This window comes from Stegodyphus dumicola, chromosome 1 (genome assembly GCF_044657685.1).
Source record: "Stegodyphus dumicola isolate Sdum_Otavi_A_Nest chromosome 1, ASM4465768v1".
In the NCBI taxonomy this organism is placed as follows: Eukaryota; Metazoa; Arthropoda; class Arachnida; order Araneae; family Eresidae; genus Stegodyphus; species Stegodyphus dumicola.
In genome coordinates, this window is record NC_140768.1 from 57,937,894 (window position 1) to 57,954,346 (window position 16,453).

The window sequence follows — 16,453 nt, forward strand, 5'->3', positions numbered from 1 at the left end:
TCAATTCTGTTACTTGTGGCTTTTTTGAAACAGTGGAAGAACTACGTACTAGCCTTTCTTCATCACCATCACCATCTTTAGTAAAACAGCTAGTTGTTAAGTCCGAGGCAGAAGAATCAATTTTTGCAGTAAAACGCTTTAAAGTGCTTTTTAAAGTTTTTTTTTTTTTTTTCCAGGATGAAAAAGCGCTTTAAAGTGCTTTTTCATTCTGAAAAAAAAAAAAAAAAAAAAAAAAAAAAATTGAAAATGATGGGACAGTTTACTTTTAATAATAAGTAATAAATGGTATTTGTAGAATATGAAACACAAACACACTCCTAATACAATAATTTCTGGGTTTAAAAACTTCAAAAACAGAAGCAATTCAATATGTAAACGTTTAAAATAAGGACATATGACATACAGTGACATTTCTTTCGAAAGTATATTTGTGGTCTATATATAATATATAAAATTTAATTTATTGGGTAAATAAAGCTGCGTTCAGAGGACGGTAAAAAGAGTATGAGTGCTTGAAGCCGAACCTGCGTTGCCAGGCAACTAGTCTGTGCTACGCCACAAAATCTGGTTTAGGGCTCTTGGTATAAGGTTCGAAGTTTTCCTCTTTATGGCCGACTTGGGATAAGTGTCGACTAATTACAGCGAGCGCGAGAAACCGGAATGGGAAAACACAGCGTGAAAACTTTAGACACAACCAACGTATGCGCAAATTTAGCTTCTCTAAGAGGGTGCGGCTTAGACCCTGTGTCGCAGGTGTGAACGGATTTCCCTCATTTTATTTCTTGTGACTCTGATTTACGCCGTCTGAACGCAGCCTAACAATACATTAGCCTTTTTTTAAATGTTTACCAATATGAAATTTGTAAAAAATTAACTAAATTTAAATATTACTTTGCATAAAACCTTTACGTTTCTTATACAAATTTATATATTTAATTTAGTTTATTATTATTTAGTATTTGTTATTAATCGGAAATTAATTATATAAATGCTTATTTTGAATTCTTTTTATATAAGCATAACACTAAATGCTAAACGCACATAAGAACAGCAAATTTTAAGTAAACAATCGCACTTATTCACAATTCTGCAATTTCTATACGTACATGCACATAATGATTTTAAGTGTCTTAAAAAAAAAAAAAAAAAAAAAAAAAAAAATAGCAAATTCTATTTTTATCTAGTCGCAAATTTTTATATTGTTATATAAAATACCCATTATTAAAAGACCGAGAGCAAAGCTTGCAACCAAGGATCAAAATCATTGCACTTAAAATACCAAATTACATTTTAAAAGCCTTTTAAAGAACGACACATGAATTACGACTGTTTTTATTCTTTTAGTTTCATGAAATATTCAATTCTTTAATTATATATAATAATATGAGATAAAATGCTCATCTTGGGAATAAAATCTATAGCTATTACATAAACCTAGGAAGAAATTTTTTAAATAATGAACTGAATCAAATTTGTAAAAAAATTCTGTAAGCTTGGATTTTTCATAATTTAAATTTTGAAAAAATCTACTGAGAAGTATTTAAACTAGAAAAAGTTAACCAATGAGTCTATACAATTCTACAGTGAAAGATATGCAGCTTAGAAAAGAAAAATACATACCATAGAATAAATAGTGAATTTTAAACAAATCCGTATTTAGTGACTTACAGTTGAAAAAATAATTGCAGATGACTAACTGAAATATAAAAATTATTAAACGTAATTAAAAGCCTCTCCAAATAAATTCAAAGCACAGAAATACATTATAATTAACTGACCACAACTTTAAAAATTTAGTGTAAAATTTAATACATGATCACAAATATAACCCACAGAGTAATTTTTAAACATGCCAAAAATATAAACAGGAAATCTGATGAATATTACGTATTTCCGAACTTCAGACAACACAGACGAACATCCGTGGGCCGAGATGGATGCTGGAAGAAGTCTTTTGCCGGCATGTCTGGATCTGGAACGTCAGTTTCACTTCCGCCCTCTACTACGAAAGAGTATATACCAGTAAATATCTTGGCCCTTGGACTTTCACTTTATCTTTTTAAATTCATTTAAAGGCACACTATCTTGCGTGCTGCGTCCTGGGGACAAAAAAACTAGAAAACACCGGGGGTAAGTCAGGGAAATCAGTCTTATGCAATAGTTCACATTTTTAAAACAGTAAGCCGAGTTAAGATCTTTTAATCAATAAATTCTTTGCTGAAAGTAATTGAGTAGGGGCGGGCGTGAGATACCTAACATTCACTGAGCAAGCTACGTGAGCGTTCGGTGGAGGAGAAACAAGTACTTCGATAAAGTCAGATGACATAAAGTCCAAATCTGAATGGTCCATGCATTTAAGCAGGGAGGTCATGATGAAGAGACACAAAAATAAGTTTATTTAATTAATCTTGTACTTTCGAACCTAATGAATTACTAGTTAGCACTTTCTATGCCCTTTTAAGATGTTTAAAGTTGAAACAGTAAGCAAAAACATTTGCACTTAGTCGTAATAATTCGAAATTTAAGAGAAGCACAGATGGTCACGTGTAAGCGCGTAATCCAATGGGGAGTAACTAAATTCCACATCCGTAGTAATATTTAAGTTAAACAGTTCACTGGCTTTTAAAAACAAAGTCCTTTGAAAATTTATAAAATAAATCATAAAATAGACTTGGCTATTTACAACAGTTGCACAGTTCATTGGCTTTGTCAAGCTGATTTAAAATCACAAAGTCCTTATTGCTTAACAGAAATTAGATAAATATGAGTAGTAAATACGAATAAATATGAAAATAAGAAAAATATATACATTATTTACATCACCACCACCGGGGGTTGTGGTGGATTGAACGTGGGCATTTTACTACACTCTCCTGAGTGGGATCGCAGGCAGTTAAGTTAACGTATGGCAGGGTAAGATGAAGTTTGCATGCTAGTAAAAAAGTTATATGCAGCAGTCAGAATCTGTTCATGAATTGGAAGTATTTTTAATTCTTCGTAGAGCTGCGAATTCTTTATAAAGCAGGGAGCGTTCGTGATCGACCGAAGTATTTTGTTTTGAAGCGCATTCATCTTCTGTCTGTCTGTCTTCGTTGCAGTCGCCCAAGCCGGTAGTTCTTTTGATTTTTAAATCCAATTTTGAGTTACGTCCTAGAAGTGGGTAGATAGCCATGAAAGCTGCGTCAGCCTTATTGATCGCGTAAGTCATATGATCATGAAATGAGAGAGCTCTATCTATGTGCACTTTAAGATATTTATATGACTTAACAACAGGAATTGGAATGCTGTCTATTTTTACATCGATATTAAGATGGAACCATTTTTATAACGTCTACAGATCACTATATTACATTTTGAGGGGTTCACTTTAATATTCCATAGCTTGTACCATGCATCAGTTTCATTAATTTGGTATTTCAGATTGTCAGCTGCATTTTGAGGGTTCAGGGAGTTTGTTAAAACCGCGGTATCATCCGCGTACTTTAATACTGTTGAAGTGAAAGGCTGTGGCATGTCATTTACATAAATGCAGAATAAGTTTGAGGAAAGGACGCTTCCCTGAGGGACACCTTTGTGCATTACTTTTTTACTGGAATGAGAATCCCCGCATTTCACTTGGAAAGTACGTCTTCTTAGAAAAGAGATAATTAATTTTAGGAAACTATTTGGTAGAATGCAATTTGAGAGCTTGTACACAAGTCCTGCATGCCACACTCGATCGAAAGCTTTATCGAAATCGAGGTAACATACAGCGACTGAGGTCTTTTTCTGAAAATTAAATGCAATGTACTCAATTAAATTTAGGATTTGGTTCGTCGTCCAGTGTCCTCTCCTGAATCCAAATTGGTTGTCGTCTATAATCTTCAATCTTTCTAGGTGGGCAGTTAAACGGTCACTTAAAATTCTCTCAAAAATTTTATTTATTGCTGGGAGTAGACTAATTGGTCTGTAGCTTGTGACTTCATTCGGGTTCTTTCTTGGTTTCAGTAGCGATATAATTATCGAATGCTTCCATTGTTGAGGAAAGTGAGTGAGCCGAGTGCATGCATTGAATATATTACACAGTAAGACAATACAGTTCCTTGGAAGTGCATGTAAAGCCTCATTGTTGATGTTATCGTATCCTCTTGCCTTGCATTTTTTGAGTTAATTTATGATGCTTTGAACCTCGTTCAGTAACGTGAACTTAATGAAATTTGTATTTTGTCTAGATTTGATCGTATCAATTTCCTGTTTAATTTCTTCCTCATGTTCTGAATTATCCTCTTCATGTTTGTTAAAAACTTTACTTAGATTGCTTGCAAGAATTTCCGCTATGTCAGATTCAGAGTAGAAAGTATGTCTCATGTGGTCGATCGGATTCAGTTGTTGCGCTCGGGTGTTTCTGAGTGACCTTGCCATTTTCCAAACTGTATTTGTGTATTTCGTTCTAAGTCCATGTTTTCGAGAAGGTTGTCCCAACTTCTGGATCTATAATTAATAATTACTTGTTTCATCTTCCTAGTAAGATAGTTAAAGTGTGCTTTATCCTTTGGGTTTCTTGTTAATTTGCCGGCTGTGTGTTTGTTGATTTCTTATTATGATGTATCACACATAGGCTTAACGGTGGTGATGGTGGTTATATTGCCTCTGTAAAATAAGTTCAAGCACATACAAAATGTGTCTCGCCACATTTACTTCGGGAAACCTTTATTTCACCTAGAAATTTCCTACTTCTTTAGTTGAGATCCTATTTTAAGTGATACTCACCCCAGGGTTCCGCGGAACGCAGTTGAAGGAACATTATTTTTAAGATTCGTATATGTAGTACTATAAATGTAAAATACTCCAACTTAAAATATAAGCTATTTGCTTAAGTTTAGAAATCGAGTGAAGGAAGAACTTAGAATATTCAGTGCATAATAGAAGTGGCGACCTATTACTGAAAATGAACTACACTGAGGTGGCAAAAGTCATAGGATAGCTATATGCAAATATACAGATGGCAGTAGTATCAGGTACAAAATGTACAAATTGTCAGGGCTTTCACTTGTATTCACGTGGCAAGGTTTCTGACATGATTATGGCTCCTCGAAGGAAATTAAGAGACTTTCAATGCGGAATGATAGTTGGAGCTAGACGCATGGGTCAATCAATTTCAGAAATCTTAATAGAATTAAACATTCCGAATCCGTATTGTCAAGGCTGCTCTGAGAATACCTAATGTCAGGCATGACGTCTCATCTTGGATAAAGTAGTAGTCGATCGTCTTCACTTAATGACCGAGACAGACGACGTATGCGCAGAATTTTCAGTGTTAACAGACAAGCATTTTTCAGTGTTAACAGACAAATAACCGAAGAAATTAATCTGGGACGTATGACGGACGTGTCTGATAGAATTAAAGTGTACCAGATTTAGCTTTAATCGGTTATGGCAGCAGAAGACCGTATCACATGCCTTTACTAACAGAACAACATCTCCTGCAGCGCCTCTCGTGGGCTCTTAATAATATTGGTTGGACCCTAGGGGACTGGAAACTGAGAAGAGTCACGATTTCAGTTGCTGAGAGCTAATGATAGGATTCGAGTGTGGCACAGACCCCCCAAAGCCATTAACCCAAGTTCTCAACAATGCCCAGCGCAAGCTAGTGGTGGATTCATAATAGTGTGGGCTGTATTTTTATGGCACGGACTGGGTCCTTGACAGGAAATGGTTGTTCAGCTTCTTGGACATTACTTGCAGCTATTCATGGATTTCATGTGCCCAAACAACAATGGAATTTTTATGGACGACAATGTGCCATGTCACCGGACTACAGCGTTTTGCAATTGGATTTACGAACCTTCTTGATAATTCCAGAGAATGATTTGGCCACCTAGATCTCCCGACATGAATCCAATCGAACATTTATGGGACATAATCGAGAGGTTACTTCGCGCACAAACTTCTGTACCGGCAACAGTTTTGCAATTATGGACGTATATAGAGGCAGCATGGATCAATATTTCTGTAGGGGACTTCCAACGGCTAGTTGAGTCTATGCCACGTCAGGTTGTTGAAATTCGCTGGTAAAAGGAGGTCCGACACGATATTAGGAGGTATACCATGGCATTTGTCACCTCAGCGTATACGCGCCTAGATATACAGAACTTATGTTTTGCTTGAATGTTTTCCTCCTTCATCTATGGAATTGCCTATGAAAGGCAGCATACAAAGATATTACAAGAACAGTAGAAGACTTATAAATCATCATAATATTCATCAACTGATTTACAATTCAGGAAATTTGCCTTGTAATGCTGCGATGTTGATCTCGATGCCGATAATTCTGACTTTAAAATTATCTTCCTAATTTATTCCGTGACTGTCACATATTTTATACCTCTGCATGTTAACCTTAAATACTATCATAGCGTTTCTTCCGGGCCTCTGTTAATTTCATGATATTATTGTAAATATTAGAAATTTAACCATTGTACTAAAAGCAAAGAATGGAGAGGCCATACATGCTGGAGGCTAACGTTTCATAGCACTACAAGTGATACTTCTTACATTTCAATGGGCTGTGTTTCTCTCATTCTATTATATATATTGCTGTTTCATTATTTATATAGCCCTTCAGAGAATACTCTTGGCATAGGAAAATAGCGAACTGTGTATAGTAGTTTCGAAATGCTAACATTTGTTGTTTAAATTGTTAAATGAACATTCTATGCTATCTATTGAAAATTAAGAAAAATTCTGGTTTCTCATATTATGTAAATACAGTGAAACTTCTCATGCTGAAAGCCTTTGAACGTGACTAATATATTTTATACTGTAAAAAAATATGTTACTGAAAATTATCTCTTTAAAGTGCCTACCTTCATAGAAAAACACAATTGTTTCAATGAATGACCAACCGTATTCGGGAAATATCACCGAAACTCATTTTTTATGTTAATATTTCCTGTGTGAGTATTCTACATGATATTTTAATAAAGTGACTAAAAGCTTATTTTCTTAAAATTTTTATTATATATTTCAATAATTAAAGACACACATCAATGAAATTATTTCTTTATATACGATATATAATTTTATGGAACCAGTCAAATTAATGTAAATGTATAAAGCATTATGTAAAGAAAAGTTAACTTTAAAACGGAAACTCAGTTTATAAAATATTCATTGGACGAGTAGTAAATATTCATAAATGCTCACAACGAGTCAAAACAGAGAAATTTCATATCGTTAAGTTTCATAAATATTCTGAAGTCTCAAATACCAACTTTAATGAAGAATAGTACTTTATCTAAGGCGAAACTATGTATATCTTACGAGATAATTTTCAATTATTTCTGAAATACATAAAATTTCTAGCTGTTCCTTTTTACGCTAATTCGTGAAAGAAACGTAAAATTAAAAAACAAATAAATAAATAAGCATAAATGAATGAATAAATAAATAAGGACACGATATTTCTTTTGAGATTTTACGGAGTAAATAAAATCTATTACCAACTGAAGAAAGAGTTACTAAGATTTGGTTTAAAACAAAGCAAAAATCTTGCAATGAATTAATTTCTTTAGTTAGTAAAATTTGGATTATTCTTTGAATTTTAGGAGCCTTTTGTGGACTTGGAATAGGACTGTTTCGATGCAAAGACTGTGCTCCAGGTTTGGCATGTGTAAGCATATATTTTCTTGCATAAAAATTACGTATTTATTTTTACATAACTCTAACTATGACATTCATTTTAAGGAATCATTTTTAAGGAATTTAGCTCTTCGGCGCTATTTTTCATTCATTGTTCTCTCTCATGAATTGTTAAAGAGGAAGACTAAAAGCCAAATATACGTGCTTATTTTTTCATAGTGAAAATGCCACAATTGTTGGAGAATACATATAGGACATGTTTATCATTTCTGACAATCAATCTGTATATTTCATAAGAGTGCTTGAATTCAGCATCTGCCTACCGGAGTCTGGTAGAGTAAAGCTACAACTGATTCTAACTGCTATTAATAAGTATATGTTCCTTTTCTGAGTTAAACACACGAAAAACCTTGAATAGTAGGAAAATCACATTGTTAAAAATCCCTTTCTAGGTCAGAATATTTATGGCAGTATCCGTCTGAGACAGAAGGTAATATTTATTCAAAACAATTATATATAATTTCCAAAATTGCTGATTATAATACTTATTTTTCTTTATATCCGTGATGCCACCTTTTTCTAAAGTTAATTTACTGACATTTCATTTGCTGAAGCATTCATAAAATTAGTCCAAAGGGGCTTTGTCCCTGAAGTACTATTGTGCTCGAGATTTGCAAGAACTAACCGTTCTCCTTTCTCCTAATAAACTTAAAATAAAATAACTTTACATATAAAATTCCAAAGAGTCATATTTATTTTCAAAATCCGTAGAACTACAACAAAGCTCACATAGTTGCCACTCTTACAGTGACAAACTATGAAAGAAAGATAACAACTGAGGATGGGTTCTAACAATACTTCCACCTTTTGATTGATGACATATACTTAATCAATCAAAAAAAAATATAAAAAATACTGTCCACACAAATTTCAAGACTTAAATAAAAGGAAAATTAAAAATTCAAGGTTTAATTTTAAGGAAAATTAAGTTCTTAAATTTCTACTCTAAAATAACTCAACTAGTGCTCAGGATAGAAATCTAGATGGAATTTTAATTTATCGTCCACTTCTAGTCACGACAGTCTTAATGTTCTGCAGCTGAATTATTCTTTGGTAATTTTGAGACTAAACTGTCTTCACCCTGCGTCTCAGTTTCATTTGCCTCATCTGACTCCAAAGATGAAGATACTTGGAGAGGGAATATTCTTTGGATTGGTCGAACTAATTCTCCAGACATGGGTTTGACACGAACTACTCGAATGTTGTCATCGTTTCCTAGCTTAATCACTGTTGCTAGAGGCCACAGCACCTTGCGTTTGTCATCACATTCGATAAGAACTATACCCCCGATTTTTATATGTTGAGAAATCGGCACTGTAGATGGTCGTTGCACTAGCAGGTCGAGATATTCATTTATAAATCTCTTTCTCAAGAGCTCTCGTAAATTATGTAAATGTCTCAGTCTCTTGCTGAAATCAACTTTATGAAGGTGATCCAAGTCAGGAACTGAAAAAAATTGGAATTTCACCTAAAAACAAGGACGGTGTCAAAGGGATGAGATCATCAGAGTCCTTTGACACATAAATGATTGGTTTGGCATTCACAGCTGCTTCGCAGTCGCACAGCACACTCATCAATACATAATTCAGGCGCGACTGGCCCAATACTCGATGCAAAAGCTTCTTAATCATTTGAACAAGTCGTTCCCAAAAGCCACCCCACCAAGTTGCTGCGGGTGGACTGAACATCCAATCGATCTTGTTTGTGGCGGTTTCTATCTCGATGGTATTCCAATTGATTGATCTCAAGAGATTATTGGATCCGACAAAATTGCTTCCCTTATCGCTATAAATTATCGCTGGCTTCCCTCTACGGGCAATAGATCTTCTAAAGCCAAGTAGAAATCCTTGAGTTGAAAGGGATAAAATCAGTTCCAAATGAACCGCCCTGAAAACAGCACACGTGAAAAGTAAAATCCAAGATTTTCTTTTATCCTTCAAAATTAATGGACCATCTAAATCAACGCCGACGATCTCGAAAAAAACGAGCATCTCTAACTCTATTTTCTGGTAGAGTAGCAGGCACAGTCTGTAGTCGTTTACCTCCATGTCCCCTGCACCTGACACATGCATATAAAGCTTTTCGAATCGTAGCTTGCTTTTCAGGATCCAAAACGTCTCTCTAAGTGTTGACATCAGTACGTGAATTCCTGCATGAGACATAGATAGATGTTTATCAATTATCAATTTCTCCATAATCTTTTGCTTCTCCGGAAGTAATATCGGATAAATAAAATTTTCATGGTCTTTCCTTTCAGTCAACCTAGACTTGACATGTAAAATGCCTTCGTCAACTTTGACTCAACTGACGTCAACTTTGTCAGTCCACCCGCAACACTTATTGACTTACACTTTGACACTTATGAAGCTTCTTAATATCATCTGATGGAAAAAAAAATCATGTTGAACAATCTTCACGATAGATCGTTGTTATTTCATAAACATTTTAACTCTCCTGCTTCTCTTTCTTATTTCCTTTTTCGGGTATTTCCTATGAATCTGTGCATCCACTCAATCATTCTAAGTATTTTCTTATACTTTGAAAAATAGCCAAAGAATTGTGAAGACATATCGCTAACATTGCTTAACGAAACTATAACTGCTTTACGTTTTTCAGTATTAACCTCTTCTTTATTATCGATTGGGATAGAATGAGGCCATTCTTCTTCTGGCAGTGCCAACCAAGGTGGGCCCTCCCATCATCTTGATTCAATGAGTTTTTTCACAGAACATCCTCTTGATGGCATATCGGCTGAGTTTCCCGCACCTGGTCACCTGTTATATGATGCCAATTTTAACGGTCCGATAGGATTGTAATTTCTGAAACTCTGTTATTCACAAAAGTGCTCCAAACTTCTACGTTATTTATCCAGAATAGTGCTGTTGAAGAATCGGTCCAGTAATATTCCTTTGAAATTTCGACCCTAAGGTTCTTCTTGAAAAATGAGGCTAATCGCACCCCAATAATACAAGCAAGCAATTCAAGTCGTCGTATACTTATTTTTTTCAAGGTGTAGGGTTTATATTTATTTTAACTAACATTTATTTTAAGCTATCTTTCTTGTCAAGCCTTTACTTTCCCCTGGAATTGATAATGCCAAAGTATGTAAATTTTAGTAGAACGCGCAGAGTATTCAAATTTTTAGCAGAAGTAATTTGAGTTAAATAGAAGGGAAACGAGATTTGTAAGTGTGCTTCTTGAATCACGAGCGTGAAGGTTGCTTGGTAGAAAGTTTAAGAACCGCGCGTTTCGGCCTGTGTGCCTACTTCGGCAGTTAGTTGAATCTTTCAACTTCTTAATCAGAAAATTTGCTGAATCTCAGCTGTATCTTAGAACGCGGTTAAGATAGTTAAAATCATAGAGCCTCGTAGATAGTGACTTCGTTAGTTATGCATCCTGTCATTCATTTTTAGTTTTACTTTTCTATTTTTGTTTAACCGCCGGATCGGCGTAGTTTGTGAGCGTCGAGTGAACGCAACTGTGACTTCTAAAGTGAAATAAAAAGGGAGTTAAACCCTTCTTAAGAGTCTGTGCAATTTCCAGTTCATAGCAGTCACTAAGACTATTGCTGACAATTTGGGGCCTCTCAACATCACAAAGGGTGCCACTCGTGCTTTGGCTTGCACTAAAGTCACTTCTTTATTTTAACTTCTCAAATATATTGCACTTGCATGAGATCCCTGTGAAGCATCGGCAAACGTACGTAAATAAAAGATTGTCCTTCTGTCAGTGGAAGTAGTTTGGGAATCTTTACAGATGACAGCAAGGGCAGTTCTTTGACCCACTTCAAGAATTTTCTTTTGATATCTTCAGGTAGCTCTACATCCCAGCTCTTTTGCAAGTATAACTTTGGAAGGAGTGTAAAAGGGCAAGTGAAACCTATTGGGTCAAAACCTCTCTGTACAATTGATAGTATGTTTCGTCTTGTCACTATGAGATCAATCAAAAGAGACTCACAAAACAAGGACTCTTCATATTTATCACACAGAAGACCAAGTACTTTCAATGGTTCGCCCAATGTACATTTTTCACTGCTCAGTTCTGGTTCTGTTTGTTTCCACCCTAAGTCAAAGTTAGCACTTGCTATTAACTGAGCTGATTTTGCAATAAAATATTCTGCTTCTTCATTCGAATTCACTGAAATGACACAGTTGTCAACATAGAAGGAATTTTTCAATTTTGTAGCCACTTCCTTCAAAGAAGGTTCTCATTAGTCTAAATGAGAGTTGATCACTGCTCCTAAAAGAAACGGACTGCATTTTAGTCCGAAGACTACTTTGCAATGGCGAAATATTCTTATTTCCTTTTGTTCCGAGTTTTCCACCATAGGAATCTTAGGAAATCACGATAAGATCTTTGAACAGATATTTGAAGAAAAATTCTTTAAATATCTGAGATAATCCCTATTTTCCCTTGTCTAAATTCAAGAAGCAATCTACTAGGTATTAATTCAATTAAATTTTGACCTTTTGCTAATCAGTCATTAAGTCATAAGAAATCCTTTTGCTTGCATGAAGCGTGAAGCGGCCTTCCTGCTGTTATACAGCTATCTTTAAAGACCGGTCCCCTGTGGGGAAAATAATGATTGTTTACTCGTTCCTCTTCCTCTGTTATTACTTCTTCTATTACTCCAGAATCGAGCCACTCTTCGAACATTGCATTGTATATTTCAAATTTATCTTTCAACATGAACTTCTTTGTCGTGGAAATCAATCGTTTTTCAGCAACTTCTCTGTTACTTGGTAAAGCTTCTTTATCGTTGATCGAAGGTAAACTGACTTCATATCGATCATCCACCCTCTTCAGAGTCTTGTGAAAGTGACTGCTTCACTTTCACAATTCACTGCTTCTTCTAACTCTGAATCAGTTTTATTTTCTTTAGCATCTGTAATTCCCAGTGCTTATAGCTTCCACAAGTTTTCTATGTCACTGCTGTGAGTCAAAATCTGCATAAATGTGTGTATATTTCTCGCATTGTGATAAAACAACGGTACATAGCGTCTTCGAATTTTGAATGACGTAACCCGCCTACGAATATGGGCATGTGGAAGACTAGATTTAAAATTTTGAATTTGTTTTATTATAGATTTCATATTTTATAAACTATTAAGGAATTTTTTATTAACAAAATAAAGGATTTCTAAACGAGCAATGGCAACGTTGTACAAAAAAACGCTTTTATCTCCTAAGTTCGAGTCTGTATCGGAAATTCTAAAGATAGGCTCATTTTAAAACTATTTTGCGATGTTGTTGTTGAACTGAATTTTATAGTTTAAGTGCGAAGAACGTGATATATAATAAAGAAATGTAACACACAAAATGTTAAAAAAACGCCCCTTTAGACGTAATTTAAAATCTGAAACCTTTCAGATTTTTTAATTTTTATTTCTTTTTTATACTATTTATTAAATGTATTTATAGTTTGTTCTATAATTACTAATGTTTTTAATATTTCTTTTTATGTCTTTATATTTTACTCATTTTCAATTGATCATTGTTGAATTATTTATAATTATTTCATTTATTTTTTCGTTGTTTCTGACTGCCTTATGGTAGACTACACACCTCTGATTTTCGAATTTAAAACCTATTTCGTAAGTTATGCAAACTGTACAAGAAAGCTTGAAAAATTCTTGAACTGAGGCAGCCACAGTAATTAATAAAAGCATTACTTGCAGTAAGAATAAAAGTTTTTTCAAATTAATAATTTAAACGATAAAGAAACCTGCACAAAAATTTGTATCGAGTATAATTCTATATAATTTTAATAGCACAATGTTTCTGAACATTACTTGTCATTAGCAGCAGAATAATGTTTCAGAAAATCTTTAATCAGTTGAATATTCCTGCGAATAAAGCAGAATGGACTTCCTAACGGCATATTTTTAGCAAAGTGAGCGAAAAACCGTGAATGTTGATAATGTCTGAATTTATTAATTCATAATGCAATAAACAGAACCATTAGCCGCAGAACGGTAAAAACAGCTGAACACTGCTCTTTCGTTGTGGGCTCGAGTCCCGGCAAAAAGGTTGGCTGCATGGGATTAACTGTCGCCTTCCACCTGTATAATGTGCATATCAGCTGGTTTTCTTTAAAAAGCCTTCTACCGGATATTGTCTCCCTTTACATATAGTGTCTAATGGCAAAGCATATAAGTAAATAAAAACTGTATATGTACTTTGCAAAAAACCGTTGCTGGTTTTCCCGAAATATGGTATTGGCCGGAAGTTTTTTAAAAAGGTTTAAAAGGAAAGTATAATTTAAGACGTCAAGTTACTTTCCAGTTGAAGTATTAGAGATCGTTCTGATGGAAAATTTTCCTTATTAAGGCTCTGAAAAAGACGTTGAAAAAATAACTAAATCTGACCTGATCATAAATATCAAAACTTCATTTTTTTGCAGCCTCTGGTGAAATCTTATTTATTTATTTTTAAATATTCTCAAAGCTCTCAAATGTCCAATAGTTTCATATTCTAATATCTTCTTTGTCTTTAGCAACACAGTATGTAATTATAGATGTGATGCAACATTATTGTTACATATCATATCTGGAGGCATTTATATTTTTGAAAAAAGATTGTTTGTTGTATTCTTTCTGCTAAAATGATTTCTATATTCATCCTTAAATTTAACACTGAACTTGTACTAGAACTGAAAAATTTTAAACCATATTTCTGTTTTTCTCCACAGGTATTTTTCAAATGTAGAGCTACTTGCTTGGAGACAACCACTTCTGCGCCTACCACAGAGACCCCTACAGTGCCTTCTACTGATGGTGAAACTGAAGAGCCTACAGTAACTGAAGAGCCAGATACTGAAGAGACAACCACTTCTGCGCCTACCACAGAGACCCCTACAGTGCCTTCTACTGATGGTGAAACTGAAGAGCCTACAGTAACTGAAGAGCCAGATACTGAAGAGCCTACAGTAACTGAAGAGCCAGATACTGAAGAGACTACAGTAACTGAAGAGCCAGAGACTGAAGAGCCTACAGTAACTGAAGAGCCTACAGTAACTGAAGAGCCAGAGACTGAAGGACCTACAGTAACTGAAGAGCCAGAGACTGAAGAACCTACAGTAACTGAAGAGCCAGAGACTGAAGAGACTACAGTTACTGAAGAGCCAGCGACTGAAAATGCTACAGTAACAGTAACATTGATTCTACAGTGAAGAGCCTACGGCCAAATAAAATCATTCAACTTTGAATTAGTTGCGTTAAATAAATATCCAGGAGACATTTTTCGTGAATTTTATAACTTTTTATTTATAAGTTTTATGAAAGTTTTATTTGAATAATAAATAGGAGACATTTGCTGTATTTCTTGCTTATTTTTATGTGGTAATTTGGAGGGAAAATAACATCTGAATGCATTTCGTATGCAAAATTGAAGCCTTTTACATCAAAAAGGAGTATTTACGTGCAGAAATTAAGAGGATTCCCTTTTAATACCTAAATGTTAAATACGAAGCCTAGTTTTAGAACTGTAGATCAAACACAATTAGAAATTAATTTCATTTATAAAAAATAAAGAAATATTTTGAGGAAACAGGGATTTCCATTCTTGAATGTGAATAGTTTCTGTGAATAGTTTTGTTAATGATCTTATTCTGTAATGTTGCTGAATATAATGATTTTCGTGGATTCAGGGTTTCAAGGCAGGAAAGTGGTTCATTAAACCAAAGAAATTAGATTTACTTAACTTTCGGTTTAATATAGCGAGTTGAAAAGTTGATTATCCCATTTAACTTTTTGTAAGGTCGTTAGGCTATTTTGCTACAGGAGACATGAAAAATGAGAAATGCCCTCACCGGGATTCAAGCCCTGAACCTCTCGAATACGCGCTGAGCGTGTTGACCGTTACATCGTAAAGCATGCCGAAAGGAGGGAGAAAATACCTTATATACTCCCCCTTTTAAAGGACGACTAGCTATTAGGGTACCCAGTCGCTAAATCCTAGTGGCGAAGAATCATCATCCACCACCTTTTTAGTTAGGGCGCCACTATAGAGTCATTAATAAGGGAGACATGAAAACTGAGCAGCGTCCGCGCCGGGACTCGAACCTGGACCTCTCGAATATGCGCTGTAGCGTGTTGACCGTTACATCACGAAAGCATGCCGAAAGGAGGGAGAAAATACCTTATAACTTCACAAAATTGTTACTACTTCTGTCATAAAGGGCATTTTATCAATGAAGTCAGTATAATCAGCTGGTCGGTATAATCTAAACTTAAACAATTCGTGAATTTTTCTCATTGCTTTTCTTCATTAACGAACAAAAAGGAAAAAAAAAAATGCAAAGAATTTCAAGGAAGCGCAATGCTTATAAATTTTTTTAACTTATCAATCATTTGCTTTTAATGAGATTTCGGACTGTTGCATACAGATGGCATTCCCCTTTTACGAGGAGAACGTATTTGCCGCTCTCCTAGACAGTCGGCAGATGGAAAGAAGAAATCACCACGTGTATGCTCAGATGCATCTCACCTGCACTTTTTCTCAATTTTATACAATGGCGTTGTAAATTTGTAAAATAGAATGTGTGAAGAATAAAATGTTGGAGTTTTAAAATGTGTCATCTCAGCTTTTTTGAACCTAATAATGTATTTTTAAGCAATATAATTGGCGAGCCTGCCAGGGTGAATGTCACAGAGTGACACTAAATTCGACACTTAATTATTTAGATAATTGAAGAAAATAACTGAAAAGTTCCTAAGTACAAACACGGAGGATTTGGAGATATTAAAACGGAAGAGGAAAGCGGTTAGCAGTA

General features: G+C 34.7%; 1 protein-coding gene across 1 annotated transcript; it reads left to right on the forward strand.

The window, feature by feature from the left end:
• Positions 1-1,933: 1,933 nt before the first annotated feature.
• LOC146999097 (uncharacterized) lies at positions 1,934-14,950 on the forward strand. Its single transcript, XM_085824003.1, has 3 exons — positions 1,934-1,979; positions 7,587-7,651; positions 14,372-14,950. Exons 1-3 carry the CDS (start codon positions 1,934-1,936, stop codon positions 14,849-14,851), a joined length of 591 nt encoding a protein of 196 aa, XP_085680129.1. The 3' UTR covers positions 14,852-14,950.
• The last annotated feature ends 1,503 nt before the right edge of the window (positions 14,951-16,453 follow it).

Coding starts and splice junctions, on each gene's coding strand:
- LOC146999097 (XM_085824003.1), top strand. CDS start 1,934: ATGGATGCTGGAAGAAGTCTTTTGCCGGCATGTCTGGATCTGGAAC. Junction 1,980..7,586: donor GGCATGTCTGGATCTGGAAC/GTCAGTTTCACT, acceptor TTTGAATTTTAG/GAGCCTTTTGTGGACTTGGA. Junction 7,652..14,371: donor GTGCTCCAGGTTTGGCATGT/GTAAGCATATAT, acceptor TTTTCTCCACAG/GTATTTTTCAAATGTAGAGC.